This window comes from Tauraco erythrolophus, chromosome 2, assembly GCF_009769465.1.
Source record: "Tauraco erythrolophus isolate bTauEry1 chromosome 2, bTauEry1.pri, whole genome shotgun sequence".
Classification (NCBI taxonomy): domain Eukaryota; kingdom Metazoa; phylum Chordata; class Aves; order Musophagiformes; family Musophagidae; genus Tauraco; species Tauraco erythrolophus.
Genome location: NC_141466.1, coordinates 88281252 through 88297548, shown reverse-complemented (window position 1 = coordinate 88297548; position 16297 = coordinate 88281252). Strand labels below are relative to the sequence as shown.

The following is a 16297-nucleotide window of genomic DNA, read 5'->3' as shown; positions in this document are numbered from 1 at the left end:
TGATCAGCGAGAATGACCACTGTCCCACAAGATACTCCTCCTGCTGCACTCTTGTATCCTGTCAGGAAGTGTCGAAGTCACAGCATGACATGACAGAAACTACCATTCATTTACTCTGCACTTGGTACTCTCAGTATTTTTGCACTGGCTACTCAACAGGCTCTGTATGCATAATTTTCATTTCCACACATAAATTGTCTCTTCAGTACCCTCTGCTGTCTGTTCAATGGCATGTCGCTCTCAGAATAGCCTTAACTGTAGAGGCTCAGGGTAGTGGCATATTTTGTCATCCCACTTCACCTAAACAAAAGGCCCAGCTGCCCCTGACTGCCTGTACAACTGGTGGAAGCAGCCAGGCACCTCTGAAATGCAATAGAGTTCTTCTGAGATCCGAAGTGCCTTTGGGATTTGTTTATCTCCCCCACTGACGATATAGTCCCCAAAAAAGATCTCTGTTATGTGCCTAAAGATAGACAGTATGGATTTGGACTCAGATGGCCTACCCAGTTTAGTCTCAAATGAACAAAGAGTGGGTTCAAACAAATGCTCTTCCCAGAGAACACCCATTTCTTGGGATTTTGGAGCTCTGGATCTAGAAATTGAACACATTTGGTGAATGATACTTGAGGAACCAAGTGGGCTAGGTCAAATCGTTGTGGAATCACTGAATGCTGATAGATTTCTCCATTACTTCTACAGATGTCCCTTTCTGTCCTAATAAATCTTCCTGCTCCAGCCACAATTACAGTAAGCTCCCTGAGATCAAGGTTTGGAAGCCAGAATAAGGGCATATGTAAGCCCAGAGAAATCAGAAGACAGGAAGAGAAGGCTCACAAATTGATCTAAAAAGGTCTCAGCAATGTGAATAGAATGTATCTTCTCACCATGATATTGAGGTTACAGCCAGAGTTTTGCTCTAAGGACATGTTAGAGGCTGCCCCAGAATGGACAGCATATCACTAAGACTATGGAATCAAAAATAGTTATAGAATCATAGAATCGTTAGGGCTGGAAGGGACCTTCAAAGGCCATCTAGTCCAACCCCCCTGCAAGGAACAGGGATATCTCCAACTAGATCAGGTTGCTCAGGGCCTCATCCAACCGGGCCTTGAACGTCTCCAGGGATGGAGCATCCACCACCTCTCTGGGCAACCTGTTCCAGTGTTCTACAACTCTCATGGTAAAAAATTTTTTCCTAATATCCAACCTGAATCTACCTCCCTTTATTTTAAAACCATTACGCCTTGTCCTATCACAACAGGCCCTCCTGAACAGCCTCTCCCCATCTTTCTTGTAGGCCCCCTTGAGGTACTGGAAGACCGCTATAAGGTCACCCCGGAGCCTCCTCTTCTCCAGGCTGAACATAGTTGAATATCATGCTAGCCACATCATGCCTTTGTATGGTAATGGCTAAGCAAAGCATTATGCAAATATCTCCATGGAGCAGCTAGTTCTAGACAGACCTTTGTCCTTTTTAAACTACCATTTGAATCTCATATTGCAGTGAGATCCTGCCTTCTTTTTCTCAATTTACATTTATCAGCATTTAGCTAGCCAACCGCATGTTTCTTATTTAACTAACTGAACAACAGAACAACAACAAAGTAATAACTTTAGTAAATAACATCCCACTCCACTTTCTTCATATGTTCAGTCTCTCCCCAGCTACCATAACTTCTTTTGATCACTCCCTTAACTCTGAATCTGAATTTTAGAAACAGAGCTGCCATGCACAGTCAGTCTCATAATAAAATGGGAGTAGGTCTCAGCCACTCGGTAGTGATGTCAGCCTTTGTCTTGTCTGAACAATATCTCCTAAAGATAAAAAAAAAGATCCCAGATTGGATAAAGTACACCCTAGAATCGAACCTGATTTCTAAAGGAGTTCCTTATTTTTAATATGTACAGGAAAAACATCATGCTCCAAAAGAAGAAATCATTATCTGAACACCCACTGAAAAACAGACAATTCAATTTAACCTTGGAGATAAACCAATCTTAGAGCCCATTTATACCCATGTCCCTCTCCAGGTGTCCACAAATTTCCAGCTCTTCTCCTTTCACAGATATAGGTCAGCAATCAATATTAAGGGATTTTTGAGGCACTCGTATAGAGAACAGTCAGCACAATTTGCCCAAGGGTCTCTGTCAGACTTCTTTGAAATGTGACTGCCTAGGATCTAAGTAAGGTGTATTGTCAAGCCCTGTCACATACCTTCTGCACCAATTGACACAAGTTTTACTCCTTTGCTGGCGATATAATCCAGAGCTTTGTTGACATTAGCAATTTTATGGAAGCGCATTTTCCCTCTGTCTGGTTTCGGCAGTCTTTCTCCTGCAGAATAACAAATTTAATACATTTATTGTTACATACAACTGGCTACAGACACACAAGTGATTCAAACTCAAAAGCAAATGTGCCCTGAACACTGTCTAAAAATTAGTAGTTATTTTAATAGGTATTTTTCTGAAAAAATATCAAATAGCTTTGAACAGCACCCTGAAGAGAAGATTCAAATGTTGAAACATCTGACTTAGATTTTTCTGATACAGCAGTAAACCAGAGTAAAACTTTTATGTTTGCCCTAAACACCTGGAAGATACGCGAGTGCTTCCTCCACTTCCTTGAAGGCTCTGGGGAGACTGTACAGCAGCCTTCCAGTACCTAAAGAAGGCCTCCAAGAAAGCTGGAGAGGGACTTTTTACAAGGACGTGATGATAAGACTAAGGGGTCTAAGGGGTAATGACTTTAAACTGAAAGAGGGTAGATTTAGATTACATTTAAGGAAAAAATTCTTCCCTGTGAGGGTGGTGAGACACTGGAACAGGTTGCCCAGAGTAGTTGTGGATGCCCCATCCCTGGAAGTGTTCAAGGCCAGGCTGGATGAGGCTTTGAGCAACCTAGTCTAGTAGAAGGTGTCCCTGCCCATGGCAGGGGAGTTGGAACTAGATGATCTTTAAGGTCCCTTCCAAGCCAAATCATTCTATGATTCTACTCGACTTCTGGTTCATTGCTACTGTCTGCTTTAGAGTAGCCTAATATTAAGAAGGCAGGATGTTCTCAGAGCTCATCATCCCCACCTGCCTGACTATAAAGAGAGGCTGGACTCTACCCAAGAGATTAGCCATAGCATCCTTCCAAATATGATGAAGAACAATGGCTTTTAACAACCTCATCCAGTACAGCAGAGCAGCTAATTTCAGAGCATAGGCTGATCTGTTTGAATGAACCTATCTTTTCAAATGATCATGAAGAACAAGAGTTTCTGAAACTATGACTCTCTATTTCATGAAGAGTGATCATGTGAAGATCTTCTTTCTTCACTGAAGTCTCCAGCAAAACTGTAAACTGTCTTTTCCATAACAACGTCTTTAAAAAGTCCTCTTGCCCTTTCTCATCTTTATTGCATGTCTGTAACTTGAGCTATTCCCCTCCCATTCAGGGGCATTCTGAGTGTACCTTGGGGATTGTCCCTCTGAATAACACATAAAATGGGTGATGTAGTGAGTTTACATCAGCCAGTCAAAAAGAGTTCTTGGCTGTTCCAACCTTCCGAAATGCGAGACCTTTTACTTGTGACTAAATATTGATCTAGTTTTTATTTTAGACACTCACTTTTGAAAGCATTGGTCCATCCAATAAAGTCATTAAAAGCAAAGCAAATCTTTTATACTAAAAGTGGAATAAAATGAATTTGTAACCTAAGTGTAAAGGCTTTTTAATTTTTAGGGACTAAGACGAGGTCCTCAATGTTTGTGGTTTGTCCAACAACACTGATGTCAGTGATAGCCTCATACACTGTGATATCCTGGAACACAAGCACAAAACTGAAGATTTTGGAGATAAGGAAAAAAGCAGAACTTTTTTATCCTCCCTTTTGTTTTATAATGTATTTCACCTCTCACTTTTCAGTCTACTTAGAGTTCGTGTTCACTGTTTTGAATTGTTTACAATTTTTGTTCTTTTAAGAGTGTTTCAGTTAGAATGCTGTAAATACATAGCAAACTTTAACCTACCTGAGATAACTTCCAAGAGGAGCATCAGTTTGAGGCCATTTCTGAAGTCCTCCTCAATGTTCTCAATCTGCGTGCCTGCTTTCCTGAGGTGGGAATTGCACCAGGCTGTAAATGTCTGTAATAGTAATTTTAAAAAAAGCTTATCAACAAGGTGTTTTCCAAAACAATTGCTAAGCCATATGAGTAAACACTGCATCTGAGATTTTCACTGCTGCTTTAGAAATTTGGATGTCCAACTCTCATTCATTTTATACATGCCACTGTGTTCAAAATTCTTATCCCAGATGTTCATGCAGATGCAAAGAATTACTTGATCAGAAACTAGATTCTGCTTGTAAATGCTTCTCAAAAAAAATCTACATATAAAGGCAAAAAATGCCTAATAGTTATTACAACAGTTAACATTTTATGAGCACATAATTTTTTGTTGGGACTTATTTGTTACACATTCTTCCTGAAAAGAAAGATTGATATGGTATAAAAGGAAGCTGTGTGACAGTAAAATGTAGGCAATAGGAAGCACAGAAGCAAAACCTTCTACTACCTCGATTCATGTCATGATAAACCATTTTTATACAGATTATCCACACCACAAGCATTCCTCACAGGCAGGAAGTTGTGAGAACACTCTTCAGGATGAAGTAACTGAAGAGAGACTTTATACAGCAAGCATACCAGCAAAATTGCATCTGCTCCTACTTGTAACTACAGCGAGAAACAGAATGTCTTTTGAAAACACAGACAATTAGAATGGATTTTGAAAGTTTGCAATAATTCAAGCACAGAAGTTTCACATGCAGATCCTTCATATATGCTCTGCCTTACCAAAGGTATTATTTTTTAAATGTATTATATCATTTTCAGAAAACTACCACAACTTCATGAAACACACAAATGCAGATACTTAAGTTTGCAGGGCAAAAATGGTCACAAAAGCAACTGTGAGCATTTCTCTCTTCACGGAGAATAACCAAGTCTGCTTTTACTTGCACAGACGAAAAGCGGAATGAACTCCATTGATCTACAGATGTGTGACAGTAATGTCATATACAGATGTCATATACACATTACCTGTTGTATGAATGAAATCAAAACATAGGCTACTACAAAATCTAGTAGTTAAAATTAGTCTGTTTTCAAATATCCATTACTTGTCAGTCTTCTGACAAATTCTCCTTGCTATTCAGAGTCTGTTAAGCTATATAAAGCAAGTTTGTGTTTAACAGATATTTCACCAAGTATTTAACTCTAGGTATATAACAAGGCCATACATTTTGGTAAGTTAGACTTCAGCTACTTAAAATTGTCAGATATTTAAAATTCCCCTTCTTTTGCTATTTCAAATTACCATGGTTTTAAAAACATTTAATGTAAATAGTTTTTAAAATACAATATATCCTAAATCCCCATTATCAATATCGAATTTCCTTTGGCTTCTTTTTTCTTGCCTGTTTTTTTAATACTAATTTCTGATCTCTCAGAAATAGAATAAGAAAGGCCAGTAGATGAAGGTAAAAACTTTCCCTGGAACTGAATCTTGTACATTCTGGACAGATTTCGTACTCTAAGAAGATATGAATTGAATTTTCAAAAATGGTCTATTCTTAAAAATGCAACTTTCTGTTAAAGAACAACATTTTGATTGTTGTTGGGTTTGACTCAATTTTTGTGAAGAATTTATATGCAGCTGGATGGGCTCTTTTCTCAGAGCTTCCGCAGTGACAAGGAGCAGTTTGCTAAACTTCTCCTTTCCAATTGAAAGAAAAAACAAAGAGCAGCTATGGATATGAAGGAGCTGTGCAGTGAAATTCCTGATTCTAGATACCCAGAGAAAGGAGGAGAGAGAAGATAGCATTGGAAATGGTTCTGGACAGGGGTCCTGTTGACCTGCAGAGGCCGAGTTGCAGGTATGGAGATATGAGAAAATCGTTCTGTGCGCAGATGCAGATAAGTATGGCTGCAGCTGAAGTATCTCTGCAAATACATCTATTTTAATAAAGGGATGTTAGCTTGAAAAGCAGTCATTCAGGAAGGTAAAACTTTCCTCATTTTAAGGTAACTAGCTTTATCAAGCTCATAGGAGACCTGAAACCAGAGTAAGCCAAGCATCACAACAGAAATACCAGGCACCTCTACCCTCAGGGCTTAACATGATGGAATCTTAGGATGGTATTTGGTTTGGATCATTAAAGGGTTAGGATCTAGTTTATTAGAGTAATTTGTCTGCCTCAAGCAGTATCTCATTCTAGTGATATGTATCTAAAAAGGCTTAACACTGCATTAAGTCATTTGCAAATACTAAAAATTGTAACAAGTATCCTCGGAAGGAACAATATTATGGTAATATAGAAAAAACAGCTGAAAGCACTCCAGAGTAAACACATATGAACCTTGCATGGCTATTTGGCAATAAATATTAGAAAGCTGAACCAGCAAATGAATGATCCTTTCATGAATTAAGCTTAAGTGATGGGCATGTGCTTATCTGCAGGTGCAATTGCACTTTGTAAAATTGTTCCAAGAACATCATGCTAAACTCAAAGAGGAATTTGGAGAAAAACCTCAGCTATTTCCATCTCTTCTTTTAAACATTTATGGTGTACATTCTGACCTTGTACCACTCAAGTAAATGAGTTTTCCCCATTTTTCATTTAATTAAGAGTTTAATGCCAACAACCCCACCACTTGAGCAGTCTTAAAGTACAAGTCTGATTCCTACTGTGAAGAAAGCTACTTCTCACTTAGTTTCTTAAGAAGAAATGGAAACTGGCACTTCTTAGCACATATATGAATATATATATAAGCAAATTTGAATCTTGTCCACCTCTAATCTCACCGTAGCCATCTATTTTGCCTCTACAACAGCTGATTCAACTTACTGGATACCGCACTGATAGGCACAAATCACAAGTTTATACAAAGATCCCAAAGTTTTCAAATAATTTAAATATCTTCTCTTGAAAACAGACATTTTTATGGCACTGAATTTGCTAAGAAACAAACTGAGGCACCATGGAATCATTGAATCATAGCAGAAAAAATAAAAACATATACTAGATGTTCCAACTCCCAGTGCTGTCCTTTAATCACTAGATAAGATCTCTTCCCTCCTCATCTGCACATCTTCGCACTGTCTCTTCTCAATCTCGTTCATTTTATGAAGACACTAAGCAGCCAACGTTGCTATCATATAAAGAAGGAAAAGATGCTACTCCTGCTGAATCAAGCTGTTCTCAATAAATTGTTTGATGACAATCACTTGTTTTGTCGGCTGCCTTTTTGTATCTGTAGGTTATTGAAGATTCTTTCCAGTAGTATTGGGGTTTGTCATTGACAATGTAGCATTCTGAAGGATAAACTTGGAATTACCCACAAAGCCTCCATTTGCAAGATAAATTAAGTTCTGCTGAAGCACTCTACTGCGTATGGATTCTTTATTTAGACTCTGTAACTACATAGTTTAGATTACCTTCTATATCTAGAATAAGAGATTTAGATCTTTTATCTAAACTACAGTTTCTCAGAGGTTTCTGTTTTACCAGTGCACCAGGTCATTATTTGGTGCTATCCCCTTGTGACACTTGTGTCGTGCCTCATGGAAAGTGTAGCAGCAGTACGTTACAGCAGACTCTTGCCATGTGGCTTCATAGCTCGATGCCTTCCAAACTGGCTTGTTTTCCTAGGACTAAACATGGTTATAGGAACACTACTTAAGGAAGCGTTCACTATGTTTCAGTGATGCAATCTGTAAGTGACTGCATTAAAGCTACTGCAAAACTTCACTTGTAAATTTTAACAGTTTCCGCAACCCACATTTTATTTAACCCCTCTCCTTCTACTCTTATTGTGATACCACTTGTTCTCACTGCTTTGGCTTTAATTAACAGTTCTATTAATAGTTATTAAGAAGCAATTCAAATCGTCTCCAAGTCCTGGAGATCAAGATACAGCCAGCATATAGTACCCTGCAAATTTCTAATCCACTGGGATTTAAAAGCTATTAAATGACTTAGACAAAGCAAATTCCTTTTTCTGCTGAACTGTACAGCACATTTCAGAGTATCAGATTACCCAGAGAAACAAGGTAGGACTGAAGCCATCAAGCTGAACACCAGAAGGGATACAAATAAGTGCCTAGAAAGCTAGGCATTTCTTTTTAGAATTTATTTACTGTAGGTAGCTCTACAATTAAAAAAAAAAATTAAATAATTCTCTTTTCCAAAGTTATTACTACAAAAGAAACTTTGCTAACATTCTTAGATGAGAGACCACAGAAGAGGGGATGCAGGGCAGGAAGCCAAACAATTTGCAGTCCCACAGGTAAATGCTCTCTTAATGCACTATTAATTATCTACTACTGTCACAGGTCTATTTCGGAAAAGCTAACTCCAGAAAAGGGAGCACGGTTTATGCTCTATGCCCACTTAGCCTCACCGTGAAGACTGCCAATAGCATATTCTCCATAATTTGGATTCATAGGTCTGTGATAGCGAAGTCTGTCCCTGAGGGGAAAAAAAACCCCAAACTTTTGTGGCAATTTATGCAGGCCACTTAATTTTACAAGCCCTTGACAAGTAGAATTGCAATCAAGGGGCAGAGAAAGGAGATATCTCTAATTAACTATCAATGAACTGCAGCTAATGCCAAAAAATAATAGGGTGTGCCTGCTCTGTAGTGCAAATATTTTTTACGCATGCACAACAAAGGACATGCTTTGATGGAAAAAGCGATATCTCTGAGAGCTGAATTGTCCTACACTCCTGAGAAAGCCCACACATGCTTTTTATGTGGGTGAAATGATAACTTGCTTTTGATAGTGCTTCAAAACCAGAAAACAAGATGCTGTAATAACAAGTTTCATATGTGAACACGATAATATGGATAAAGAGAATTTAGAAAGCACCAGTTACCAATCTCTCCAATAGTGTTACCCATCAGTGGGTCACAAGACAACTTGTTGCACCTGCTGAAGATACAGAGTAAGTTTCTAGTTTGGCACTGACAGTCAATCCAAAATGTACATCACCAAAACAGCAGCATAACTTGCATGGGGATATGTACAGGGGATACACTCCACAAGTTCAATAATGAAGATTTATTCATTTGCACTCAGAACTGAAATTGAGAAGTGGATCCAGCCTGACAAAGGATTGGAGACCCATGCCCTATTTAGTATGTATATCTCATAACAAAGGTTAACACTGCCTTTCACTCTCTCCAACTCAAATCAATTTCTGTCTGCTATATTCACAAGTTTTAAAAACTAATATTGATTTTAAAAAGCATGTGTCTGCTTGTCTGTCTCTCTACCAGAAAGGCTACTGGCCCACAAGTCATTCTTTTTTTGTGTGTTTCTAGCCTTTCTATAATCTTTATAGAAGAAAATATAGACAAAATCTAATTTTAACCTATGAAAGTCATGAAAAATATTGCATTAATAGGAAAGTTAATACTTTCTCTGTCTGTTAAGTAAAGCAGAAGCACAACTCATTTTAAGTGGACCTTAAATTCTAATACCCAGAGAAGGAGAACATACCTGAAGAAAATTAACTTCAAATATAAACATTCAACACATTTGTTTATATACATATGTGTTATTCCTAATTATCTCAGTCTGACAGGGTGGTTTCTTAAAACTCTGGTTTATAGCCCTTCTTCTAAAGTATTTTCCTCTCTGCTTGTGCTAGCTGAGGGTCTTCATTACTTCTAGGCTAAATGGGATGCAATGATTCACTCTGTAGTTATACAGAACATTACTGGGCTCTGAGCGCATGGCAAGGGCATCACAGAAAGAGCTTTGCCAGAACATTCCCAGTAGGCCAGACTGAGGTTTCCCCTTGAAGAATTGCCCATCTGTCTGTTATCCATGTTTTAAAATATAAGTTGTGAACCAGCAACATGATCTCCTAGCTCCTGCATCCACACAGTATTCTAATGACTGCAGGATCAGGGGTTTTCTCTGGGCTTAGGACACAGTCTGCACTGGCCCTCATTCTCTTAACTGTTTAATTCTGCTCCCAAAAGAAGGGGCATGAAGATGCAAAACAGCAGAAAACTGCACATCCTTTATAAACTAGCTTGATGTGAACCAATGACTACATATGGCATCTTTTACATGTTCCTAGAACATCTATATCAGCTTTAGTACTTTCAGTACTTTTAGCGTAATAGGTGCTTGGGTATATTTGATGCATGAGTATATTTGGTGCACGAGTATATTTTTAATGAACTGATAATCAATAAAAATTTACATCTTACATCTTACTTGTTGCTTTGAATTATTATTAACTGTCCCCTTGCTCTTACTTCTGTTTGCAGTGGAAGCCTAAATGCATTGGTACATGTTAATAAAATAACTAGAGTAACTGTAACAGGAGGGGTGGTTCACCAGTACAACTTGATCATGCTGAAACGCTTGGTAGGTAAAGTGGGATTTTAACACTAAACTCACCAGACCACAGCAACAACTCAAATGAAGCACAGTGAAAGCATAGTGAAAGATCCCGTAGAGGGGAAATGTTTAGTGTGTTCCAAAAGGCCATTAGAAGGAAAGCCTCAAATCATAGGCAGTATGTCACCACCAAATTTCTGGCAACAACAGAGAAGGTAGCATAGAACTGTCTGTCCCAGTTTTAGCTGGGACAGAGTTTTTTTTAACAGCCAGAAGAGCTCCCTGTTTTGGTTTCACTCAGAGGCTCACTCTGAGAAGAATGTTGATAGCAAGCTGATGTTTGTGGTTGGAAGTGAAACTCCAAGGACTTTTCAGTGTGCGGAGTACAGAAACACGGCAGGATAAGGGGGGAGCATAGCTGGGACAAGGGGGACACGATTCCCCTTGTCATTTGTGTGGAACTTAAGACTGAGGGCCAAACTGGCCAATTAGTATTCCATATCATGCAGCGTCATGCCCAGTATAAAAGCGAGGGTCAGCCGGGAAGAAGGGCTTTTGCGCTTTTGCTCTTTTTTTTGCACTTTTGCTCTTTTGCGCTTGCTGCGCTGTTGCTCTGCTGTTTTTTTTTTCTTTCTCTCTCTCTCTCTTTCTCTCCCTCTCTGCCCCTCTCTATTTCGGGGCCTCGCGTTCGTCCGGGATTTGCAGTTTTTGGGACGAGACGGGCTTCGCATACGAGGGGTGGTGAGCACCTACATTGTATTAAATCATCTGTATTAAATCATTCTTATCTCAACCCACGGGTTTCACGTTTATCCTTTAATTCTCTCCCTCATTCCTGGGGGTGGGGGAGGGGGAGTGACCGGCTGTGTGTGGGGTGGTTCAACATAACCCACGACAGTCTTAATTGGCGCCCAACGTGGGGCACGAAGGGGTTGAGATAACGATGTGGCTGGCCGGAATGCTGTTTGTTATGCTTGCGTACATGTTACCGGACATTCATAATTTATTGTCTTATCTACCCTATATGATGTTAGGCGGAATGTTTATGCGGTTTTCTGGCTCTGGGTGTTGGACCGGCATGAAAAGTATGTTATCGGTAATTAAGGGTTTTGCTATACTGTACGGTGTAACTCTGATAAGATCATCGGTGCTGGGTCCGGCTCAGTCTTTGTATTCGGCGGTGCAGAGGGGGATGGTGATGTGGAACTCGTTTATTAATTTTGAGCGTCACCTGGCGGATATCATCGCCAATTATACCGGTGACTTTTCATTCACAAAAGCTTACGTTGATTTTGATAATGCCGAACATCATTGGAATAATTTAACCGGTTTGATTGTCCTGCAAGGTCTCCTGAATATATGTTTAATTATCTATATATTCAAAATCAATCGGCCATTTAGGGGTGTATATCAATTTATTTCTCGGGTTATTGTGCTTGCCATCTCAACTCCCATGACAAGCACTATAGCTACTCAGACTACAACGTTATCAGTTGCCCCCGTAAGGAAAAGAAAATGTATACAAAAGTTAGACGACGAAGAAGAGGAATCAGGGCCATCACAACAACCAAATGAGGAAGAGCAACCAGGACCATCAAAGCAACCAGACAAAGAAGAACAACCGGGGCCATCACAACGATTGGAGGAAGAGAAACCAAGGAAATGTCTGCGAAAGTCAGAACGCAGAGGAGAGGATGATGATGATGATGAAGAGCGACCAGGGCCATCACGAGAAATGAAGCGGGAGCGTTCTGTTTCGCCCCAGAGGAAATCTCAATGGAGGAGGAGTGACATCATAGATGAGAGGATAACCACCAGGTCTCTAAAAATGAGCGAGCTGCGAGATATTCGAAAAGATTATGGCCGCCTTAAAGGTGAGCCCATTGTCTCTTGGTTGCTCAGATGCTGGGACATGGGAGCCAATAGTCTGGAGTTAGATGGTAGTGAAGCTAGGCAGCTGGGAGCCCTTGCCATGGATGGAGGCATTGATAAAGCAATTGGAAGGCAGACACAAGTCCGCAGCCTCTGGAGACGACTCCTGGCAGCCATAAAGGAAAGGTACTCCTACAAGGACGAGGTGCCATGTAATGTAAGCAGGTGGACCAACATAGAAAAAGCTATTCAGTATCTGAGAGAACTGGCTGTGCGAGAGTTGATTTATCTTGACTCGAGAAGCGGACCAAGACTCGAAGATCCAGATGACGTCCGGTGCACACGACCAATGTGGCAGAAGATTATACGGAGTGCGCCAGCCGCATATTCCACCTCATTGGCAATAATGGACTTCGGGGACGATGAAGCACCACTATCCGTAGGTAATCTGGTCACCTACCTCCGACGATATGATGATGACACTTCTATACGAACCTGTGTTGCGGCTGTGGAAAAGCTGTCTGAAGAGGTCCGAGAATTAAGAGAAAAAGTAGATTTCCCACCACCCGAACGTTCTAGAATTTCAGCTGTCAGAACCAGGCGTTACCCTCCTCGAGAGAGACAAGAGAGACGGTACAGATCACGGGGTGAGCTATGGTTCTACCTCCGTGATCATGGAGAAGACATGAGAAGGTGGGATGGAAAACCCACCTCCGCTTTAGAGGCCAGGGTACGCCAGTTGGGAGGAAGAACCAACAGGAATAGAACTTTCTCCAATTCCTCCAGGACAGCTGTTGCCCCAGTCTACAGTGAGCAGTCCACTAGTCAAAATGGGAGGGCTGATCCTCCTAGCCATCCTGACTCCAATCCTGCTGATTCCTCTGATGAATATGATAACAGGCATTAGAGGGGCCCTGCCTCCAGCCAGGTGGAGGAGAGGGATAATCGAGTGTACTGGACTGTGTGGATTCGGTGGCCTGGCACATCATACCCTAGAAAGTATAAGGCTTTAGTGGATACTGGTGCCCAATGCACTTTGATACCATCGAACTTCAGAGGGGCAGAATCCATCTCTATTTCTGGAGTGACAGGGGGGTCTCAACAACTGACTGTGTTAGAGGCTGAAGTGAGCCTAACTGGACAGCAGTGGCAAAAACACCCTATTGTAACTGGCCCAGAAGCCCCGTGCATCCTTGGCATAGATTATCTTAAGAGAGGGTATTTCAAAGACCCAAAAGGGTATCGGTGGGCTTTTGGCATAGCTGCAGTAGAGACAGAAGAAGGCAGGCAGCTGTCTACTTTGCCTGGTCTCTCAACGGACCCTTCTGCTGTGGGGTTACTGAGGGTCGAAGAACAGCAGGTGCCAATTGCTAATACAACAGTGCACCGACGGCAATATCGTACCAACCGAGACTCTCTAATTCCTATCCATAAGTTGATTCGTCAACTGGAGAGTCAAGGAGTCATCACAAAGACCCGCTCCCCTTTTAACAGCCCTATATGGCCTGTGCGTAAGTCCAATGGCGAGTGGAGGCTGACGGTAGACTATCGTGGCTTGAATGAAGTTACACCACCATTGAGTGCTGCCGTGCCAGACATGCTGGAACTTCAGTATGAACTGGAGTCAAAGGCAGCCAGGTGGTACGCTACAATTGATATCGCTAATGCGTTTTTCTCAATTCCTTTGGCACCGGAATGCAGGCCACAGTTTGCTTTCACTTGGAGGGGCATCCAGTATACCTGGAATCGACTGCCCCAGGGGTGGAAACACAGCCCCACTATTTGCCATGGACTGATCCAGACCACACTGGAACAGGGTGATGCCCCAGAACATCTGCAATACATTGATGACATCATTGTATGGGGCAACACAGCAGAAGAAGTTTTTGAGAAAGGTGAAAAGATAATCCAAATCCTTCTGAAAGCAGGCTTTGCCATAAAACAGAGTAAAGTCAAGGGACCTGCCCAGGAGATTCAGTTTTTGGGAATAAAATGGCAAGATGGGCGTCGTCAGATTCCGATGGACGTGATTAATAAAATAACAGCTATGTCCCCACCAACCAACAAAAAGGAAGCACAAGCTTTCTTAGGCATTGTGGGTTTCTGGCGAATGCATATTCCTGACTACAGCCAGATTGTAAAACCCCTCTACCAAATAACCCGAAAGAGGAATAATTTTGAATGGGGCCCAGAGCAAAAACAAGCCTTTGAACAAATTAAACAAGAAATAGTCCATGCGGTAGCCCTGGGACCAGTCCGGACAGGACAAGATGTCAAAAACGTGCTCTACACCGCAGCCGGGGAGAATGGTCCCACCTGGAGTCTCTGGCAAAAAGCGCCAGGGGAGACGCGAGGTCGACCTCTTGGGTTTTGGAGTCGAGGATACAAAGGATCCGAAACCAACTATACTCCAACTGAAAAAGAGATATTGGCAGCATATGAAGGAGTCCGAGCTGCTTCTGAAGTGATTGGTACAGAAGCACAGTTGCTCCTGGCACCCCGATTGCCAGTGCTCGGCTGGATGTTCAAAGGGAGCGTCCCGTCTACACACCACGCAACTGATGCCACATGGAGCAAGTGGATCGCACTGATCACACAAAGAGCTCGGATAGGAAACCTCAATCGCCCAGGAATTTTGGAAGTGATCACTAACTGGGCTGAAGGTAAAGACTTTGGAATGTCACCAGAGGAGGAGGAGGTGACACGTGCTGAGGAGGCTCCACCTTATAATGAACTATCAGACAATGAGAAGAAATACGCTCTGTTTACCGACGGGTCCTGTCGCCTTGTAGGAAAACATCGAAAATGGAAAGCTGCTGTATGGAGTCCTACTCGACAGGTCGCAGAAGCTACCGAAGGAGAAGGTGAATCAAGCCAGTTCGCAGAGGTGAAAGCCATCCAACTGGCTTTAGACATCGCTGAACGAGAAAAGTGGCCAATGCTCTATCTCTATACCGACTCTTGGATGGTAGCAAATGCCCTGTGGGGATGGCTACGGCAATGGAAGCAGAGCAGCTGGCAACGCAGAGGTAAACCCATCTGGGCTGCCCCGTTGTGGAAAGACATTGCTGCTCGAGTAGAGAAGCTGATTGTGAAAGTAAGACATGTAGATGCCCATGTACCCAAGAGTCGGGCCACAGAAGAACATGAAAACAATCAACAGGTGGATCAGGCCGCCAAGATTAAAGTGGCTCAGGTGGATCTGGACTGGCAACATAAAGGTGAAAAATTTCTAGCTCGTTGGGCCCATGATGCCTCAGGCCATCAAGGAAGGGACGCCACATACAAATGGGCTCGTGATCGAGGGGTGGACCTAACTATGGACACCATTGCAGAGGTGATCCATGAATGTGAAACGTGTGCTGCAATCAAGCAAGCCAAGCGGTTGAAACCTCTTTGGTATGGAGGGCGTTGGTCGAAATATCAATATGGAGAGGCCTGGCAAATTGACTATGTCACACTTCCACAAACTCGCAGTGGCAAGCGTTATGTGCTTACAATGGTGGAAGCGACCACTGGATGGCTGGAAACCTATGCTGTGCCCCATGCCACCGCCCGGAACACGATCTTGGGCCTTGAAAAGCAAGTCTTGTGGCGGCATGGCACCCCAGAAAGAATTGAGTCGGACAATGGGACTCATTTCCGTAACAATCTTATAGACACCTGGGCCAAAGAGCATGGCATCGAGTGGGTATATCACATCCCTTATCATGCACCAGCTTCTGGGAAGATTGAACGATATAATGGATTGCTAAAAACCACACTGAAAGCAATGGGTGGTGGAACCTTCAAACATTGGGATACGCATTTAGCAAAAGCCACCTGGTTAGTTAACACTAGAGGATCTGCCAATCGAGCTGGTCCTGCGCAATCAGAACTTCTACGTACTGTAGAAGGAGACAAAGTCCCTGTAGTGCACATGAGGAATATACTCGGGAAGACAGTTTGGGTTATTCCTGCCTCGGGTAAAGGTAAACCCATTCGTGGGATTGCTTTTGCTCAGGGACCTGGGTGTAC

General features: G+C 41.9%; 1 protein-coding gene across 14 annotated transcripts in view; it reads right to left on the bottom strand.

Annotated features, from left to right (window-relative positions):
- The window catches only part of ACTN2 (actinin alpha 2), a 76095-nt gene that overhangs the window by 40486 nt on the left and 19312 nt on the right, over positions 1–16297 (bottom strand). For all 14 annotated transcript variants that reach the window (XM_009992714.2, XM_009992713.2, XM_086627631.1 and 11 more), the window contains exons 2-3: positions 4018–4132; positions 2216–2335 (exon numbers count right to left, since the gene is read on the bottom strand). In XM_009992714.2, the coding sequence (XP_009991016.1) occupies positions 2216–2335; positions 4018–4132 (235 nt within the window). The remainder of the gene's footprint in view (positions 1–2215; positions 2336–4017; positions 4133–16297) is intronic.